The 21,156-nt window shown below is 47.5% G+C and overlaps 1 protein-coding gene across 2 annotated transcripts; it reads left to right on the top strand.

The window, feature by feature from the left end:
* The first annotated feature begins 6,441 nt into the window (after positions 1-6,441).
* Positions 6,442-13,506, top strand: PAX4 (paired box 4). Of its 2 annotated transcripts, XM_077997242.1 has the most exons (12): positions 6,442-6,620; positions 7,179-7,304; positions 8,550-8,659; positions 9,042-9,172; positions 9,478-9,693; positions 10,013-10,088; positions 10,692-10,817; positions 11,040-11,122; positions 11,483-11,552; positions 12,342-12,397; positions 12,664-12,805; positions 13,134-13,506. In XM_077997242.1, the coding sequence occupies exons 3-12, from the start codon at positions 8,647-8,649 to the stop codon at positions 13,274-13,276; spliced, it is 1,056 nt and encodes a 351-aa protein (XP_077853368.1). In that variant the 5' UTR covers positions 6,442-6,620; positions 7,179-7,304; positions 8,550-8,646; the 3' UTR covers positions 13,277-13,506. The 2 variants fall into 2 exon arrangements, with proteins under 2 accessions (XP_077853368.1, XP_014990338.3); XM_015134852.3 differs by having other exon boundaries at positions 8,550-9,172.
* The last annotated feature ends 7,650 nt before the right edge of the window (positions 13,507-21,156 follow it).

The following is a 21,156-nucleotide window of genomic DNA, read 5'->3' as shown; positions in this document are numbered from 1 at the left end:
GAATGAAAAAAATTGATAAATTGGACTTTATTAAAATTAAAATTTTCTGCTCTGCAAAAGACATTGTTAAGAAAATCAAAAGACAAACCACAGACTTGGAGAAAATATTTGCAAAACATATATCTGATAAAGGACTTGTATCCAAAATATACAAAGAACTCTTAAATCCATTTAAAAAGTGGGCAGGCCTGGCACGGTGGCTCACGCCTCTAATCCCAGCACTTTGGGAGGCCGAGGTGGGCGGATCATGAGGTCAGGAGATTGAGACCATCCTGGAGAACACGGTGAAACCTGTGTCTACTAAAACTACAAAAAATTAGCTGAGTGTGGTGGTGGGCGCCTGTAGTCCCAGTTACTTGGGAGGCTGAGGCAGGAGAATGGCGTCAACCCGGGAGGCGGAGCTTGCAGTGAGCTGAGATCGCGCCACAGCACTCCAGCCTGGACAACAGAGCAAGACTATGTCTAAAAAAAAAAAAAAAATGTGGGCGAAGTTGGGCACAGTGGAGTATGTACACTTGTAATCCCAGCTACCTGGGAGGCTGAGGTGGGAGGATCACTTGAGCCCAGAAGTTTGAATCCAACCTGGACAACATAGTAAGACTCCACCTCTTAAACAAAAAAATGGGTTAAAGGTCTGAACTGAAACTTCACCAGAGAATGTGTACAGATGGCAAATAAGCATATGGAAAGATGCCCAACATCATTTTTTGTTAGAGAATTACAAATTAAAACAAGAATGAAATTCCGTTATATTTATTAAGATAGCTGAAATACAAAAAACTGGCAAAACCAATTGCTGGCAAGGATGCAAAGTAACAGGAACTATCATCCATTGTGGCTAGGAATGCAAAATGGTGCAGTCACTTTGGAAAACACTTTGGCAGTTTATTTTTACTTTTACTTATTTTTATTTTTTTTAACAAAGCTACACGTAGTCTTACCATACAACACATTATGCTCCTTTGTATTTAATTGAATGGGTTGAAAATGTATGTTCACACAAAAACTTGCACACCTGCACGTAAATGTTTATAGTAAACTTATTTATAATTGCCAGAACTTGGAAGCAACCAAGGTGTCCTTCAATAGGTGAATGGATAAACTGTGGTGCGTCCATACAATAAAACATTACTCATTACTAAAAAGAAATGAACTCTCAAGCCATGAATAGACATAGATAAACTTAAACACATATTGCTAAGTGAAAGAAGCCAGTCTGGAAATGCTATATGCTCTCTAATTCCGTTATATGACGTTCTGGAAAAGGCAAAACAAAAAACAAACAAAAAAACCCAAAATATCAGCAATGGTAAAAAGATCATGGTTACCAGGTAAAGCACCAGGGTTTCTCACAATGGTGAAACTATTCTGTATGATACTATAGTGGTGGATACATAACATTATGCATTTGTCAAAAACTATAGAACTTTACAGCACAAATAGTGAACCTTAATGTATGTAAATTTTTAAAAGTCATGTTGAAGGTCAGAAATAGAATGCAGAATGTGACAAAATAATCTAATTGTATTACAAATATATGAAACCACCTAATTGAAGGGATTGGGGGTAAAGCTACTGATTTAAGTAACTTTGGGAATGAACAGAGTCTGTAAAATTAAAGGCAAAATAAATTGTGCAAAAGCATTGTACTGCAGTTGATAAAGTTGCTTCATTTTTCTATATGGTTTGTGTTAAGAATTCAGATGCCACAATAATATATACTGGAACTGGGCAATTAAGTAAATAGATGGTGGATTATCAGAGCCAGATTTCTCACTGTTGGTGTGGGAGCTTACAGATAAGCAGGGTGGAAACCAGAATGATCCATGTAATAATGGATTAGAGTTGGAGACATCAGTATGAACTCATGTTTAGTTTAATTTAGATACAGGTGGTTACATATAAAAATATTGAAGATATGTGTATATATGTGGGTCAGTATACACACATATATTTCTTTGCTCTGTCAGCCAAGAGAACAGAAAAGCACTAACACCCCAGTAGCAACAAGCATACCTAGGGTCCAGATCTTGGTTTCTCATACCATTCTTCAATAAAAGGAACCAGGACTCCTTGGAGAAATGGTTGATTCTAGGGCTGGGGCAGGGAATATACAAGATAACCTGGAGCATCTTGCAGTTGCAGAGAGTAAAGAAGTGCAAAAAAAAAAAAAAAAAAAAAAAAAATCCCCAAAAGACCCCAAACTCAAGAAACAAACAAAAAATTCAAACCCTACCATAATGGGGACATGCCAAAGGACACAGGAGTCAACTGAAAGGGTTCCCAATTGTCAAACCTGGAATAATTTGATCAACAAAATAAAGTAATATATTGTATTATAACACTCCAAAATAAAACACATTTCCTTAGAATAAAATAAGTCCATATTGATATAAATACATGAGAGAAAAAAGGGAAATCTCCCCAGCAGAAGAAATCTGAATGATTTATGCAGACACTCCACTGTCAAGTAAGTGGAGCATAACTCCTCACTCCTTAAGTGTGAGCTGTGCACAATGACTTCCTTCAGAAAAGTACCATTAGGAAAGGGGGACATAGTAATGTTAGTGGACAGATCTGAAATACACTACCTTAGCCAGGTGCTCAAGATCACCATCAACAGTGATAGATATACCATGTTGATAGTATGTACCCTTAACGTGATGTGATGACTCAGGAGTTGACCCCAAAGCCCCAGGTATGATGTGATGAAAATGGTACTTTACCTCTTCAGTCTTCTTCTCCCAAATCCATAACCCCAGCCTAATCATGAGAAAAGCATAGATCCTGGTTGAGGGACATTCCACAAATACCTGACTCCTCAAAACTGTCCAAGTCATCAAAAACAAGCAAAGTCTGAGAAACTGTCACGGCCAAGAGGAGCCCCAGACATGACGGTTAATGGAAAGCAGGCTCCTGGATGGGATCCTGGAATAGAAAAAGAACATTTGGGTAAAACAGAAAATCTGAAGATAGAATGGGCTTTAGGTAAGAATAACATATTTACCATTAGTTTATTAATTATAATAAATGTACCATACCAATGTAAGACGTTAATAATAACAGGAATCTGGTGTGGGGCATATGGGAACTGTCTGTACTATCTTTGAAGTGTCTCTGTAAATCTAAAACTCCTAAAAAATAAGATTCATTGAAATAATGTTTACTTAAAAACAAACATCCCAGAGTCAAACCATAGAGGTCTTAAAAAAAAAAAAAAAGAAAAAGAAAAAAGAAAGAAAATGAAAGAACAAACTGCAGCTGCCTCCCCAGATCTTCCACCCCATGCAAAGTGGGGCACAGTGGGGTGAGGAAAGCTTCTGGGAGCGCAGAGCTGGCAGATCTCATGGAACAGACGAACTTCAGGTTTCCAGTTTCCAGTTATCAGCGTGAGTGTGAACATTGCAGCCCTGAAGCAGCACCTTCCCCACACTGGCAGGGTTGATGCACAGGCCGACCCGAGGAGGAACTCTCCAAGGGCGGTCAGAGGTGCACGGTGGCTGCAGGTCCTGGTGGCTCTGGGCTGAACTCTGCACAGCCTGCCCTTCACTTCCCCACAGACTTCCTCCTGGCCTCCTTAGGCCCTAGGCTCTAGCCCCTGAACAACCTAGCTCTGTTGGGAGTTAGTCTGGGGAAGTGCAGATTCAACATCCCGCCTCATCTACCCTAGTCCTGAGAGAAATATGAGGCAAGATTGAGCTCAGAGTTTAGAGGCTCATGGTGAAAAAGAGGGGGAAAGGGAGGGCTCTTCTGTGCCCCCAGTTCAAAGTCACGGTTGGGAGGGTGTGCGCCTTCCTCCCTCCTTGGGGCGTTCCGAGGGAGGGATCCGGGTGCTAGCCTCCTAGAAGCTGAGCAGGAGACTGCAGGGATTTGCGGGGAGGGAGTTTTGGTGTCAGAGCAGGGGCTGGGCTGGGAGAGTAGGGTAACTGCATAAAGCTTTACGGGGGTGGCGCGACTTTAGCGTGAGGGTCTGAAGTTTAGAATTTTCAGGGAACTCGAAGATCCCCCGTGTTTTTGTAGCAAGGAAATCACTTTGACTTTAAGGTGGGAGGCACAGGCCGCCAGAGAGCTGTTTTGGACAGGTGGCGCGTGCGCTCTGGAAAGCTGAGGGCTGGCAGGAGACGGCGCTTTCCGGATACAGAGAAGGGGCCCAGGATCCCACAGCCTACGAAAATGCACCATAGGGAGGGGTGGAAACAGCCTAGAGCTGGTGTTACCTCCCACAACAGGTGCCTAGAGCCCAAGACGAGGTGTCAGACCAACGACAGCGGGTCTCTGCGCTGGCCGCGCCCAGTCCTCTCCAGCTTTACGCACGGGCTTGTCTCGCCCTCTGGTCCCTTGAGGAAGGCAGGGGAACTCCAGCCGCCTCTCCTGAGGACAGGACTTTCCCTACAGACACGGAACTTTCTACCAGGGACTCCTAAGGGCAGAAGAAGCCAGCGATCAGGGCTCTACATCAGGGCGAGGGAAAGGCTGGAATGGCCATGGCTGGCCCCGGAGAGGGGCGCACAGCCTGTTGGCGGGTGGCAAGACCTTTGAGTTAATGTATAATTGTGAGCAGATGGCGGGGGCTGGCGGCAGCCCGGGGCCTGGGCCCAGCTAATGAGGGACAATTAGCCCCAAACCCGGTGGGGGTAGTTGAGAGAGTCAGACAGTCAAGGCAGATATTTGCTCCTCAAACAGTCTAGCGCGCTGGGCAGAGGGCTGAGTGGCAGAGCCTTTGGGCTCGCTAGGCCCCCCTGCCAGGGCCCTTTACCACTTTTCCCTCCCCCATCACCTCTGGGTCGAAAGCCTCTGTTTGTTCAGACCCAAGAGCGCGTCATAAAGGCGGAGGGAGAGGGTAGTTTATGGGGTAAATCGCTGCCACCACCATCTGCCAGGGCTTGTCCCTGCTCCCCCTGATACCCCTATCTCCACCCTCATGCAGCTGTCTATAGGAATAGCCGGTCAGGACATGAGCCCGGAGCCCTTAGATGCAGGGGCAGATCTAGGGGGGAGGGATGAGGCAGGAATTGGGGACTAAGAGCAGGGCTACCACAGGTCTTCCTGGGGACCTCTTCCCACCCAGGCATGGCTAAGTAGAGTGACCAGCAGTCCCCAGCTGCCCGGGAATGGAATGGGCTGTAAGGACACTTGGGCAAATGCTGTCCTGCCCGAGGTCCTGAAATCACCCTCTGCAGTCTCCCCTGTACCCCAAGACCAGCCTGAGGATGCCGGAGGAGGGTGGAAGAGGAAGAGAGTATGTGTCAGGGTGAAGTGGAAAACTCACTTATGTGGTATTTGGCCTCTGAGAGCAAGAGTTCCCAACCTTAGGATCAAGCTGAATGCACAACAACCACTTTCATCCCTAGAACTTCAAAACATTTACCCATGAAATAAGTCTTCCATTCTTTGATTTCTGGGTCTAGTCCTATTGCCCTACACCCTGCTTACTTCCAGTCTGACTTTTGCAATGGCTTCAAAGACTCTGAGGTGTGGAATGGACCCAAAGACCATCTGCCCAAGACCCTGATGACTGGCAACAAAACTTCCATGCACTAGAGGCTGTGTTTCACTTCCAGCATCCCACTCCACAGGCACCACCTGCCCAGCTACCGATGCCTCTTGCCTCGCCAATGACCCAGATAACCTGTGGTGTCTTTTGTGGAAACAACAGTGCCATTACTAACTTAGAGTGTAAAAGCACCAAATCCCTAACAAAATGGAGTCTGATAACATCTAAAGAGGGAAGAAGGAAAACCCTGCTGCAAGTCTTCTTATAAACACCCATATGCATCTCTGACTATCCCGAGGCTCACTTCCACCACCACTACCATTGTCAGTGTTCTTAAGTCCAGGATCCTCCATTTCCAGGCAAGAATTCACCCTTGGTGTCACCTCAGTCAAGGAGTCAATTGGAGAATTGGTGAGGATACTCTCTGGGGACAGCTGGTGCTAAGCGACACACACTCTTCACACTCTTCTCCATTCACTCTCATTATCTCAGAGTGCTAGGAGCCAACTCAGTCAGTATTTAGGCAATAGTCTGTATACTCATTTATCTTTTATAGCAACACACATAACTCAGGAGTTGACCCCAAAGTGCAGGCACGTGCATTCTGGCTGGGAAGGTGTGTTGGTGTTTTGGGAAGGCATCTTTTGTTTCTGTACATTCAAAGCCTTAAGGACACAACCTGAAGTTCCCCATCTTCCATGCCCAGCATACCCTTCAGGAGTACTGGTGCTTGTGTGGGTGCACTTTTGCCTGCATGAGAATGGCTCTGTCCCTGCTTCAGGGTGGTAGGTGGACACAAAGTGGGCTCTGAGGATTCCCCATGGAAGGACACAGTGGGTCATTGGCTGTGGTTTGCCCTGCCTCAGGGCTGGTGTCAGTCAGCCCATGCACACCTCCCTCCTCCTCTCTCCTCTGCTCATGGCCTGTGACATCATTGGCTACTCCCAGAAGGCTGCCCTCTGCTCTTGAGCACGGGCTCTCTGTAGCTCTGGACCCCCTGGCAGGACTGAAGCAGGAGCAGAGTGGAGGCTGTGACCAAGACCAGACCATCACCACCCCTGAAGCCTGCAGGGGTCTCAGAAGTTGAGACTCCCACTGAAGCTCCCACCTCATTTCCTCCACAAAGGTAGTTCACCTGCAGGCTCATTGTCTGCCCTGCCCCTTATGCTGTCTCCATGCCTCTGTGTGGCCAAACCCAACTTCTCTCCCACTCTGTCTTTGTGGCTACCACCCTCCTGCCCCTTCCACCCGCTTTCCTGTTTTTCCATCTTGCAAGCACCAGTTATTTTTTCAGACATATTAGTATGAATGTTGGGAATGTGTGGTGTGGCTATTGGGAATGGGGTTTCTGTTTGTGAGTTGGGACATAATGATTTAGGTTTGAAGATTATTTAGGTGGATACTGAACCTGCATCCCTACTGCTCCTTTGAATTCTGGTCATGTAGGAGAACTGAATCCTATCAAGGATTTAGGGTTTGGCTGATATTTTGAGCTCCTTCACCTGTCTTGCCACAGCCCTTTACAGTCCCTGCTTGACTCTCCTCTCTCCATTGTTTTTGCGGCAATTGCACAAACATGAAGCAGGAGCGGGAGCAGAGAAAGAGAGCCCAGGATTAGGAGCCAGAAATTGTAGCCTCTGGTGAGGAACTGACTTCTGAACCTTGAGTTTTATTCTCTGGACAGCCCCTGACTTGTGGGAATGCCAATCTGTGCCTCAGGTTTCTCTTTGGAAAACCTCTGCCTTACTTCCCAACCTTTTGGAAAGATGAGAATCTGAAGGGGTCTGTGCCTCCACCTACCTAGAAACAAGTGAGTAAAAGCCAATTTAGCTACTGAACTTAATAAGTAGACTCTGGATTCCAAACTCCTTGTAATTCTTTGTTTCACCAGAGCTAGTCTCCTTTCTCCAGTTGCTCTGTAATCTGTTGGAGAGCAAAGACTTTACCCTTTTCTGTTTACTGCCTTCATCCTGAACAACCAGCAATGTGCTCATGCTTAATATCTTATTCAGCATATAACTGCAGATGAATTAACTGAGCCCAGATGGCACACTTATTACAAGAAAATTCTATGCATAAGTTGTTCCTTGGGGTGACCTCCAGCACTACCAGGGTTCCAGGCATGAAAGGAGGCATCTTCAACTCCCATTAATTACTGATGAAAGTAGAAGAGGTATGGTGGCCTGTGGGACCTGTGTCCCTTGCTGCTCAGAGACTCTCTTGGGCTCATGACGGTTTCTGTATTCATCAGCAGACAGTCCTCTCCTGCTTCCCATTCCCTTCAATATGTCTTTGGTAAATGTTAGTTGAATGAATGAGTGTCTGATACCATAAAGGTGGTCTCTGAAATTGAAGCTTCACTTTGAGATCTAGAACTCTTCCGAGTTAACAGGAATGAACAATCTCAGCAGGTTAGAGATGCTAAGAGATGTGCGTCCTAGGAGAAGCCGGCTCTTCAGGCATGTTCATCTCTATGCCCAGTGTGTAGGACGAGAGCCTCAATGCCTGGGGGGTAGAGCTGAGTCCCAGTTTCTTCAGAGCTTCCTGGAGAGTATAAAAAAACAGGAGCAAGTCTTTCTGAAGTGCAGCATTTGGCTGGGCATTTTGGAGAGCCCAAATGAGGACTGCCTAATAGTGAAGGTGGACCCCTGAACTTGAGGACCCCAGAATCTCTGGCTCAGGTGTGTCATCCAGGGCTGAGAAACTTAGCAGCAGTTGGAGACAACAGCTGTCCATTTGGAAAGGGGAAAGCTTGAGCCTTTGAAAGCATCATCCCTTTCTACCTCCCCAACCTTTTGTAATGAATGTGTGGGAAATGAGAACCCTCTCAATCCTCCCAGCCCCTTATCAGGACTTCAAGAAAGATCCAGTCCTCAGCCAACCTGCAGTGTTTTAGTTTTTATCACACAAAGGTTTAAATTAAAGGAATTAGAATTTTCTAATTTTAGCCAAGTCACTGGCAAATTTTAGAAACCTGACCCTCTATCACAAAACACTACCTCCCAGGACCATTTCAAGCAAAAGACCTCACCCAAATAACCCCCCGTTATTGCAGAGAGCCCCCAAGCTGAAAAAGGAGCTCCTAGAAGGAACTTCCCTTCCAAGGCTACTTTGCTGGAGTCTCATCCTTCCGAGGAGGGTCAGCCTGGAGCATGCAGCAGGACGGTGAGGAGCCTGGGGGAAGTGGGAAGACACGGAGGACGACAGAGACAGGGGAAGACCTCAGGGCTTTGCTTCCATCAACTGTTTCATCTGCCATTGGCCAATGTTCTGGAGAAGTTTTTTCCAGTCCCTCACTTCCTGCCCTGTCCTGCTTCCCTTAGATCAGGAGAGTCAGAGGTTATGGGCAAGGAACAAAGACTCACCCATGAGCCAGCTCTCAAAGAAAGTGGCTTGCGTTGACAGCCTGGGGGCAGCAAGGATGCAGTCTCCCAGGAGAGGATGCACTCAGCGTTGGGAAGCCAGGCTGGAGGGGCCTGAGTGACCCTCTCCGCATGTGGGCAGGGCAGTGGGAGGTGGTGTGTGGATACCTCTCTCTCACGCCCAGGGATCAGCAGCATGAACCAGCTTGGGGGGCTCTTTGTGAATGGCCGGCCCCTGCCTCTGGATACCCGGCAGCAGATTGTGCGGCTAGCAGTCCGTGGAATGCGGCCCTGTGATATCTCACGGAGCCTTAAGGTAATGGGCCAGCATCTTTACCCAGTGATGGGGACAGGAAGCAGGGAGAAAGGGCTCCTCTGAAGGCAAGAGCCTGGGGCTGTTGCAGGCTCTGAGGGCTTTTGGGACTTGGGTCACTTCCTGGCAGACCCTCTTGGAGGTTGAAAAGGGGAACTTCAGACCCTCAAAGGTGAGGCTGGACTCCCAACTCCATGGCCTGGTCCAGTAAGTCTTGGCTTTGTCTTGTAGCCTCCTCCTGTCCCAGGGACACTCTCCCTCCTTCTGCCCATTGTGCCTCACCTGTCCCTGCTTCTCACCTGACTCAGGTATCTAACGGCTGTGTGAGCAAGATCCTAGGGCGTTATTACCGCACGGGTGTCTTGGAGCCCAAGGGCATTGGGGGAAGCAAGCCACGGCTGGCTACACCCCCTGTGGTGGCTCGAATTGCCCAGCTGAAGGGTGAGTGTCCAGCTCTTTTTGCCTGGGAAATCCAACGCCAGCTTTGTGCTGAAGGGCTTTGCACCCAGGACAAGACTCCCAGCGTAAGTACCCTTCCCTTCCAACAATGGGGCTGGAAAACAGGCTTTCTGGGGAGACAAATAGCCTTTCTTATTTGGCAATGAGGGCATCCCAGGCTGGTGACAGGGCTCCTGGGCTCTTCTGACCCATACGTTTTTCTTTTGAAAAGTGGTGGTAATAAGATAATTGGGAAGGAGAAAGCATAGAGAGGGAGATGAGGCTGCCCTTAGGAACAATGTGTGGGTGGAGACAGACAGGAAAAAGGATATTAAGGGGAATGTCCTCAGGGTATAGCCCTGGGTCTGAGCACCATCTCTCCACTCAACACCCCGACACTCCTAGGTCTCCTCCATCAACCGAGTCCTGCGGGCGCTACAGGAGGACCAGGGACTACCGTGGACACAGCTCAGGTCACCAGGTGAGTCTTGGAGTTGTCCCCAGGGCTAATCAGAGCCGAATCTCCAACATTTTATGGTTCTCAAAGCCTTTTCTCGTTCTTTCTTGGATCATCTTCACAACAACCCAATAAGGAGGACCAGGCAGTGAGTCTTATTCTCTCCCAGCAGAAGAAAATTGACATCCAGAAAAGTGAAGTGACTTACCCAAGGTCACCAGCTAGTTGATGGCAGGCCCTGGAACAGAACCCAGGTCCCCCAGCCCCTGGATTCACAGGATCTATTGAAGAAGAGGCAGGACTGAGTCTCATACCCTCCCTCTGCTCTGTGCATAGCTTCTTAGAGCATCATTCATGTTCTTTGGGACCACACACACCTGGCCCAAGCCTGCTACTGGTCCCTCCAAAGCCCCGCACATTAAGCATACACCCCACCATGGTATTGAGAACCCTTTCCACCAAGTGACCCTGCAGTGACCTCTAAGTAACTGTGAATGCCCCGCCAACTTGGCTCTGCTCTTCTACCCATGGTGAGACACCCAGCTGCAGCCCCAGGGACTTAGGGACCCCATGTGACCAGAGGAATCAGCATCGCAAACCACCACAGACTGTTGTCTTCCTTTTCAGCTGTTTTGGCTCCAGCTCTCCTCACTCCCCACAGTGGCTCTGAGACTCCCCGGGGTCCCCACCCAGGGACCGGCCACCGGAATCGGACTATCTTCTCCCCAAGCCAAGCAGAGGCACTGGAGAAAGGTGCTGGGCTGGGGCAGATGGAGGGTCAGAGAGTCCTCGGTGTGACACAGGGACAGTGGCCCTGAGGTCTGTGGGCAAAGGCTGAGAGGTGCAGGCTGTGAGTGACCCTGCCTTGAGGAGGAAGGTAGTTTGGGATTGTAGCAGGTGGGGAGTGTTGCCTGAGGGGAGACCCATGTCTTGCTCCTCTTTGTGACCTTACTTTGTGACCCTCAATCTCCACAGAGTTCCAGCGTGGGCAGTATCCTGATTCAGTGGCCCGTGGAAAGCTGGCTGCTGCCACCTCTCTGCCTGAGGACACTGTGAGGGTGAGTGAGCTCTGCAACACTGTGTACAAACCACAAGGAAGAAGAGTCTGTGCTGGCCAGGGCTTTGGGTTCCAATGAGGTGGAGAGGGGAGGTGAGAAGGTGGAAACAAACTTGTTTGGAGCAACAATCAGAGACGAGACCCTCCTTGTTCACCTTCTGCTGATTGCCCTCCTCTCTTCCCCAACCCAAACCTTTGAGTTGAGGAAGGGGCCAGAGAGCAAAAGCTAGAGCATGGAGGGAGGATGTCAGGCCCAAGGAAGGGCCAACATTCTGAGTTCGGGCTAGGAATATGTGGTGAGATCAGCAGGTGACAGGCAGCGTAAAGTACATCCAGCTGCATTGTCCCTGTCCTCGCTCAGGTCTGGTTTTCCAACAGAAGAGCCAAATGGCGCCGGCAAGAGAAGCTCAAGTGGGAAATGCAGCTGCCAGGTGATTTCTCTACACCATCATCCATCTGCCTGCTCATTCATCTATCCATCCATCCAGCCAGCCAGCCAGCCATCCCCCATTCATCCATCCATTTATCTATCCACCCATGTATCCATCCATCCATCCATCTGTCTATCCACACATCCATTCATCCATGCATCATCCACCCAGCCATCTACCCAGGTACCCATTTATCCACTCATCTATCCATGCATCCATCCCTCCATCCATCCATCCATTTATCCATCCACCCATCTATCCATCCATCCAACCAGCCAGTCACCCACCCACCTGCTCACCCACCTATCTACCTATCCATTTATCCATCCATCAATCCACCCATTCATCCATGCATCTCCCCATGCATCCATCCATGCATCTGCTCATGCATTCATCCATTCATCCGCTCATGCATCCATCCACCCACTCATGCATCCATGCATCCATCAATTCATCTTTCCATTAATCTATGTATCCATCCACCCATCCATCCAACATTTACTCAGCATCTCCCAAGTGCCAGACCATGTGCCAGATGCTGGGCACACACAGTCCCCGTTCTTAAGGCTGCACTGTCCCCAGTACCATCACTGGAATTTAATCATTCTTCTCCAGTTTCCCAAGGACCTGTCTTGGGGAAGAGGACAGTTTTGGGTTAAAATATCCATCTCCTCCCACCCCTTCTAGAAGTGGTTGTTTCCTGGCATCCAACCTTCCTGCCTGTCACCACACTCCTCCCGTACCCGGCCCCAATTCCTCCTTCTGAGTGGATTCACTCTTATTTTATAGGTGCTTCCCAGGGGCTGACTGTACCAAGAGTTGCCCCAGGAATCATCTCTGCACAGGTACTCGGGAGGAGAGGGGAGTCTGTGCCGTGGGAAGACTGAAGGGCTCATGGGCTCTCCCATTTCTGGCCTGAGTCAGGATCTCTGGCTCTCTAGGGCCCCACAGAGTCCATGTTGAGAAAGTACTATCCCCAAAGTCTACTATGTGAACGGTGCCTTCTGCTGTTGTGCAGGATACAACCTGGGTGGCAGGCAGCTCTGGGGTCCCGGCGTTCTCTACTGGAGGCATCACTGGAAGCTGAGGTTCTTCTCTTGCTTTCTTTTAGCAGTCCCCTGGCAGTGTGCCCACAGCAGTCCTGCCTGCCCTAGAACCGCTGGGTCCTTCCTGCTATCAGCTGTGCTGGGCAACAGCACCAGACAGCTGTCTGAGTGACACCCCATCTAAAGCCTGTCTCAAGCCCTGCTGGGGTAAGAATTCAGGCCAGGCCTCAGTCCTGCAGGATGTGGGGGAGGGCTGACTGATCCAACCTCCAGGAGAGCATGGATCTCCACTGGGGGTCATCAAAGGAACTTCAATACAGCTTTTCTTATTCTATGCATGGTACACAAAGTTAGGGAGACTAGTAACCCTTGAGTCTATGGTATCACTGACAGCCATAGCAGGTAAGGGTGTGAGATTGGGATTCAAGTGTGTATATGCAGGATGGGAAACTGATGTCTCAGTCTCTCTCCCACAGCGACTTTGAGAGGTGGGATGGGAACAATAACCCCAAGCTCTCTCTATTTGTCCCCACAGGCCACTTGCCCCCACAGCCGAATTCCCTGGACTCAGGACTGCTTTGCCTTCCTTGCCCTTCCTCCCACTGTCCCCTGGCCAGTCTTAGTGGCTGTGAGGCCCTGCTCTGGCCTGGCTGCCCACTACTGTATGGCTTGGAATGAGGCAGGAATGGGAAGGAGATGGCATAGGGAGGATCTAATACCATCCTGCCCATTGTCCTTACCATCTTGCCCATATAGACTGTGGCTCCTTCCTCTTTCCTGTGATTGCTCCCTCCTGTGTGGACCTTGCCTGGCCCTGCCTCGATGCCTCTCTGGCATATTACCTGATTGGAGGGGCTGGTGAAGCAACACCCACCCACTTCTCACACTGGCCTTAAGAGGCCTCCACTCAGCAGTAATAAAAGCAGTTTTTATTAGCAGTAGTTCTGTTGTCCATCATGTTTTCCCTGTGAGCACCCCTATGCCCACTCTAATATTTAACAATTATAGACAGTTTGCCCTATCATTTATTTACATCTATGTATCTTATCCTCCAATCTATGCATGTATGTATGTATGTGTGTAGGCTATATATGTATCTAAACAATGTATTTGTCAATGCATCAATTTATCTACTCTATTATGTATGTATCTATATGTGTATTATGTATGTATCTATCTTGGTGTTTGGGGGCTCATATGTCTACGTGTATGCACAAGTGTGTGTGTGCACACACACACACACACTGATATTATATCATGGCATTTTATTCCTAAATCTTCCAGCATGCATCCCCAAAAAACAAGAAACTTGTCTTACATAATCACAATATTATATCCGCATCTAAGAAAATTTACTGTAACTCCTTAATCTAAGAAAATAGACATTCATTCCCTAATTGCATATGTATTTTTGTCATAGCAGCAAGCAGAGTGAAATGCCATTTTTCATATTTTGCTTTCCATTTATATGTGCTTCATTTATACATGCTCCAGGGGCATGTTTGCTTCGTTCTTTGGGCAGTGAGTTCTAAATCTTCTCAATTCTGTCCCTTCAAATAAAGGTCTAGGCCCTTCCTGAGAAGTCTCAGGATGTGGAGAAACGGAGGAATATGGGGGAAAGGAGGTGAAGAATGGGATATTCGAAAGGAGGATAGGCTTATCCTTCCAAGTTCTTTCCCTTTTGAAAAGCAGGGAATGGATAATGATGGTGCAATGCTGGTGGAGGTGGGGGGGTGTTGTTTACTTCTATCTGGGATAGGTACTGATCCAGAAGATGTCATTCAAGAGGCCTCTTCATTATCAAATACCGTGCTGTGCTGAGCTGTGCTGTTCTGAGCTGTGCTGTTAAATAAGTAGCCACCAACCACATGTGGCTATTTAAATGTAATTCACATTAAAAAGAAGAAGAAGAAGAAGAAAAACAATGCAGTTCTTCACTCACACTAGCCACTTTCCAAATGCCCAATAGTTACATGTGGCTTGTAAAGACTATAGAGCATTTCAGTCATTGCAGAAAGTTCTATGGGACTGCACAGCTCTAGAATGAAATTTTGAGGGTAATAGAGCACATCCTGCCCCTGTCTTGCCTTCTCTACTTTCCAGCTGGAGGTCCTGCTAGGCAGAACAGAAAGAGATGAGGTTGACAATCTGCACAGTGCAGTCTGAGAACAAGCATTCATTCACTTCAACGACAGGACCGACATCGGTCACTGAAGGAGCTGTCTCAACTGAGGCCTCATGGTTGTGATGGTAGTGGCAGCCCATCTTGAGTCACTGCTGTGAAGATGCTGGCTTCAGAGGGGGAAGCACGGCTGGGGTTGTGCACTCTGCAGGGACAGCGGGAACCCGGAACAGGCAGGAGCCATGCCCCCAACAAAGTTGGCAGGGTGGGAGCCCAGTGCTCCTGGACACAGCTGCAGCTGCCTAGCCATAGATCCAAACCCAGGCATCCCTGCATTCTCAGGGGCCCAGGAAGCCCCTGCCCCACAGGCTCAGAAGTGCCTGTTCCTACTCCCTGTCTTCTCCTTGCCCCCAGAGCCCACTCGGGTGTGGAGTAAAGTTGTGGCTGCACCTGGGTGCTGTCACGACCTGGCTGGGTGTGTGCATGCTCTGGGTGGTACAGAGACACACCAGCCCCCCTACCACCTTGGCCCCCTCCAGACTTTGGGTGCCAACAAGTGCAGGAGAAAGGCCAGAGGGAGGGGACCGAGGGCATCTTGGTGTGGGCCTGCAGGCACCCCTTAGGACAAACAGCCTGGGTGCCATGGATAGCATGTTGATAGTGGGAGGCAGGCAGTTTCCTAGATGGAAAGGGGCAAGTCCCCAGTGAAACCCCAGTTTTAAGCCAGGAATGGCCTGAAGCCTGGGGGCCAGGCTGCCAGTTCTGGGTGAAGTAGGAGGCCCAGAGTGAGGACTTCACTGATGACCCTTTGGCCAATCGGATGGTGCTTTTTCCAGACCTACCCATGGCCACCTATGGACCAGTCAGCACACACTCCTCTCTTCTGAGCCCATAAAAACCCCAAGACTCAGCCAGAGTCACACAGACATCGGGACTACCAGCTATGGGAAGGAGCTACCCATTTCAGGTGTCCTCAACTATTTGGAATGACCTGCCAGCAGAAAGGAGCTACCTACTTCCTGTTCTGGAAAGGAGCTGTTCTGTTGCTCAGTGAAGCTCCTCTCTACCTTGCTTACCCTCCAGTTGTCCACATACCTCATTCTTCCTGGACATGGGACAAAAACTCCAGATCCACCAAATGGTGGGACTGAAAGAGCTGTAACACAAACAGAACTGAAACACTCACACACACACTCTCACCATGTTGTGGGTGATGAGAAAGAGAGAAGAGCTGTGGCCCTTCAGGGACCCCAGACCTAGGGGCTCCCCAGGCCAGGGCTGTGATACCCTCTTTGGGGCCCTGCAGTTCCTGGCATCTCCAAGCTTCCAGGCACCACTGCATTCTCCAGCACCTGCAGTGGATGCTGCTTGTGGTCCTGCTGAAGCCTTGCACAGAGCCGGCATCTGTACCAGCACCTGGAGCTGCCTGCCCCCCACAGCCAGGATGTCTGACTGTGCACAGTGGCTACACCCCCCACTTGTTCACATAACCCTCACTGCTCCACTCCTGGCTCATTCTGGGCAGGTGTGGGATCCAGGACAGTAGTACAAGCTGAGTGCAGCCTGCCACGCCGAGTTTGTGGAATGAGCCCAGCAGCCTGAGCAAAACTCAGGCAAAGGCACCACCAACCACAGAGGTTTCCAGCCAGAAAAGCAACACCTGAAGTATCCTGTGACAATTGGCCATGTGGGGAACAGGGCATAAGATTGTGTGTGTGTGTGTGTGTGTGTGTGTGTGTGCCCATGCATCTGAGTGTGTACAGTATTCCCCCCTCTATCCATGGTTTTGCTTTTTGGGTTTCAGTTACTTGTGATTAACTGCAGTCTGAAGATATTAAATAGAAAATTCCAGAAATAAGCAACCCATTGATTTTAAGTTGCATGTCATTCTGAGTAGCTTGAGAAGTCTTGTATCTCCATGTTGTCTGTGCTACCTGCTCACTAGTCAGTGGCAGTCTTGATTATCAGATAATTGTCTTGGCATTGCAGTGCTTGTGTTCATGTAACCCTTATTTTACTTAATAATGGCCCCAAAGTGCAAGAGTAGTGATAGTGGCATTTGTGATAATCATTCTATTTTATTATTAGTTATTGTTTACTTCTTACTGTGCCTAATTTACAAATTAAACTTTAGGTGTGTATGTATAGGAAGAAAGAGTGTATGTATGATATGGTACTACCTGTGGTTTCAGGTATATGCTGGAAGTCTTAGAACACATCCCCTGCAGGTACCTGGGGGGATTAGAATGCTGAGGGAGAGATTCGGCATTAAATGACCTCCAAGGTCCTATCGCTCTGAAGAGTGTATCCCACTGCACATATGTGGATATGAAATTTCAAGGTTAATAGAGCACTATCTTTTTTTTTTTTTTTTTTTTTTGAAACAGGTTATTTCTCTGTTGCCCAGGCTGGAGTGCAGTGGTACAACCTCAGTTCACTGCAGCCTCAACCTCCGGGCTCAAGCAATCCTTCTGTCTCAGCCTCCCAAGTAGCTGGGAGTATAGGAGCACACCACCATGCCCGGCTAATTGTTTTGTTTTTCGTAGAGACAAAGTCTCCCTGTGTTGCCGAGGCTGGTCTTTAACTCCTGGGCTCTAGTGATCCTCCTGCCTTGGCCTCCCAAGGATTAAAGGCGTGAGCCACTGCATCCAGCAAGTGGCCTATTCTTAATGCTTTCTAGGAAAGGAAATGCCCTGAACTCCAGTGTTCTACTTTTCACTTACCTCACCTATTACTGGACTGAAATTAAAAAAAAATTCTTTTATATCTCTTGAGGGGTGATATAATTACAAAAGATAAAATCATTTTCCTCTATCCAAACTGAATCTCTCTCATGTTCCAGTTTCAGCCTTCTGTTGTCAACAGATTTAAAAATCATTCATTCATTATGGTATGGGGCAAATTTTCCAAAGTGGGGAATAGGCAGCACTGTTGGTATTTAAGAACACTTCAGGAGGCGTGTGTATGTTGATTCAAATAATATTGAGTCAGAAGTGAGAAAATTATTCCCTTTTCAACCCCCTTTCAATTCTGATTGTATCAAGGAGAAAGTTTCACTTTGGTCCTAGTCTTTGGTGTCACTTTAACAGTTGTTGGCCGGGCGTGGTGGCTCATACCTGTAATCCCAACACTTTGGGAGGCGAGGTGGGCTGATCACTTGAGGTCAGGAATTTGAGACCAGCCTGGCCAACATGGTGAAACCCCATCTCTACTAAAAATACAAAAATTAGCTGGGCATGGTGGCAGGAGCCTGTGGTCCCAGCTACGTGGGAGGCTGAGGCAGAAGAATTGCTTGAACCTGGGAGGCGAAGGTTGTAGTGAGCCCAGATCGTGCCACAGCACTCCAGCCTGGGTGGAGTCAAAAAAAAATAAAAATAAAAAAGTTCTTCATCTCTTTTATTAGTAAAGGGTAAAGGGAAAAGGAACCTCAGGCTCTGAGCCTTGGGCAGGGAAGAAAAGTTTAACTAGGATTTGGTATCATCACTTTATTTTCATTACACAAGTGCACCTCATTTTAGTGCACTTTGACTTTGCTTTAGTGCATTTCACAGATACTGCTTTTTTATTTTTATATTTTGTTAAACAAATTGAAGGTTTGAGGCAAGTCTGTTGGTACCACTTTCCTAAGAGCATGTGCTCACTTTGTGTCTCCATGTCACATTTTGGTAATTTGGTAATTCTTGCAGTATTTCAAACTTTTTCATTGTTATCTGTTATGGTAATCTGTGATTAATGATCTTCGATGTTACTATTGTAATTGTTTTGGGGCGCCACAACTCACATCCATATAAAATGGTGAACTTGGCTGGGCTTGGTGGTTCACGCCTGTAACCTAGTACTTTGGGAGGCTGAGGCAGGTGGATCACCTGAGGTCAGGAGTTTGAGACCAACCTGGCCAACATGGTGAAACCCCATCTCTACTAAAAATACAAAAATTAGCTGGGTGTGTCGGCACGTGCCTATAATCCCAGCTACTTGGGAGGCTGAGGCAGGAGAATCCCTTGAACCCAGGAGGTGGAGGTTGCAGTGAGCTGAGATTGCACCACTATACTCCAGTCTGGGTGACAGAGCGAGACTTTGCCTAAAATAATAAAATAAAATAAAATAAAATAAAATAAAATAAAATAAAATAAAATGGTGAGCTTAACTGATAAATGTGATGTGTGTTCTGACTGCTCCAGGGACTGGTCCTTCCCACTTCTCCCTCCCTCTCCTCGGGCCTTCCTAATCCCTAAGACAACAATATTGAAATTAGGCCAATGAATAACCCCACAATTCCCTCTTAGTGTTCAAGAAAGGACAGCCACACATCTCTCCCTTTAAAGCAAAATCTACAAATGATGAAGCTTAGTGAGGAAGACCTGCTGAGAGCTAAGATAGGTGGAAAGCGAGGCCTCCTTTGCCAAACAGTTATTAGCAAATTGTGAATGCAAAAGAAAAGTTCTTGAAGGAAATTAAAAGGGCTACTCCAGTGAACACACAAATGATAAGAAAGTGAAATAGCGTTATTGCTGACAGGAGAAAGTTTTAGTGGCCTGGATAGATCAAACCAACCACAACACTCTCTTAAGCCAAAGCCTAATCCAGAGCAAGGCCCTAAACTCTCTTCAATTCTATGAAGCTGAGAGAAGTGAGGAAGCTGCAGAAGAAAAGTTTGAAGCTAACAGAGGTTGGCTCATGAGGCTTAAGGGAAGAAGCCATCTCCATAACATAAAAGTGCAAAGTGAAGCAGCCAATGTTGATATATTATAGAAGCTGCAGCAAGAGCCAGAAGATCCAGCTAAGATCACTGATGAAGGTGGCCATACGAAACAACAGATTTCAATATAGATAAAACAGGCTTCTATTAGAGGATGCCATCTGAACTTTTACAACTACACAGAAGTCAATGCTTGTTTCAAAGTTTCAACAGACAGCTGTTGACTCTCTTGTGAGGGGCCACTGCAGCTGGTGACTTTAAGTGGAAGCCAGGGCTCATTTATCATTCTGAACATCCTAGGGCCCTGCAGAATAATGCTAAATCTACTCTGCCTGTGCTCTGTAAATGGAACAGCAAAGCTTGGCTGACAGCACATCTGTTCACAGTGTGGTTTACAGAATATTTTAAGCCAGCTATTGAGATCTACTGCTCAGAAAAAAATATTTATTTTAAAATATTACTGCTTGGCCGGGCGCGGTGGCTCAAGCCTGTAATCCCAGCACTTTGGGAGGCGAGACGGGCGGATCACAAGGTCAGGAGATCGAGACCAGCCTGCCTAATACGGTGAAACCCTGTCTCTACTAAAAAAATACAAAAAACTAGCCGGGTGAGGTGGCGGGCGCCTGTAGTCCCAGCTACTCGGGAGGCTGAGGCAGGAGAATGGCGTAGACCCGGGAGGCGGAGCTTGCAGTGAGCTGAGATGCGGCCACTGCACTCCAGCCTGGGCGACAGAGTGAGACTCTGTCTCAAAAAAAAAATAAATAAATAAAAAATAAATAAATAAATAAAATATTACTGCTCATTGACAATGCCTTAATTGAGAGGTCACCCAAGAGCTCTGATGGCAATATATAAGGAGACTAATGTTGTTTTCACGCCTGCTGTCCTAACATCCATCCTGCAGCCTGCAGATCAAGGAGTAATTTTGACTTTCAAGTCTTATTATTTAAGAAATACATTTTATACAGTTATACCTGCCTTATATTAGTGATTCCTCTGATGGATCCAAGCAAAGTAAATTGAAAACCTTCTGAAATGGATTCATCACTCTAGATGCCCATTAAGAACATTCATGATTCATGGGAGAAGGTCAAAATGTTAATAGTAACAGGATTTTGGAAGAAGTTTATTCCAACCCTTACGGATGACTTTGAAGAATTCAGCACTTCATTGGAGGAAATCACTGGAGATGTGGTGAAACAGCAAGAGAACTAGAATTAGAAGTGGAGCCTGAAGATGAGACTGAATTGCTATAATCTTGTGATAAAACTTGAACTGGTAAGGAGTTGTTTCTTATGGATGAACAAAGAAAGTGTTTTTTTGCTTTTTGTTTTTTGTTTTTTGAGGCAGAGTCTTGCTCTGTCATCCAGGCTGGAGTGCAGTGGTGCTATCCCGGCTCACTGCAAGCTCCGTCTCCTGGGTTCACACTATTCTCCTGCCTCAGCCTCCTGGGTAGCTGGGACTACAGGCGCCCGCCACCATGCCTGGCTAACTTTTTGTATTTTTTGTAGACACAGGGTTTCACCGTGTTCGCCAGGATGGTCTGGATCTCCTGACCTCGTGATCCACCCACCTCGGACTCCCAAAGTGTGAGGATTACAGGTGTGAGCCACCACGCCTGGCCAGAAAGTGGTTTCTTGAGATGGAATCTACTCCTGGTGAAGATGCTGTGAACATTGCTGAAACGACAATGGAAGATTTAGAACATTACATAAACTTAATTGACAAAACAGCAAC

The sequence above is a fragment of the Macaca mulatta genome, chromosome 3, assembly GCF_049350105.2.
Source record: "Macaca mulatta isolate MMU2019108-1 chromosome 3, T2T-MMU8v2.0, whole genome shotgun sequence".
NCBI classification, from domain to species: domain Eukaryota; kingdom Metazoa; phylum Chordata; class Mammalia; order Primates; family Cercopithecidae; genus Macaca; species Macaca mulatta.
Note: the sequence above shows the minus strand (reverse complement) of the source record. Positions and strands in the feature narration are given on the sequence as shown.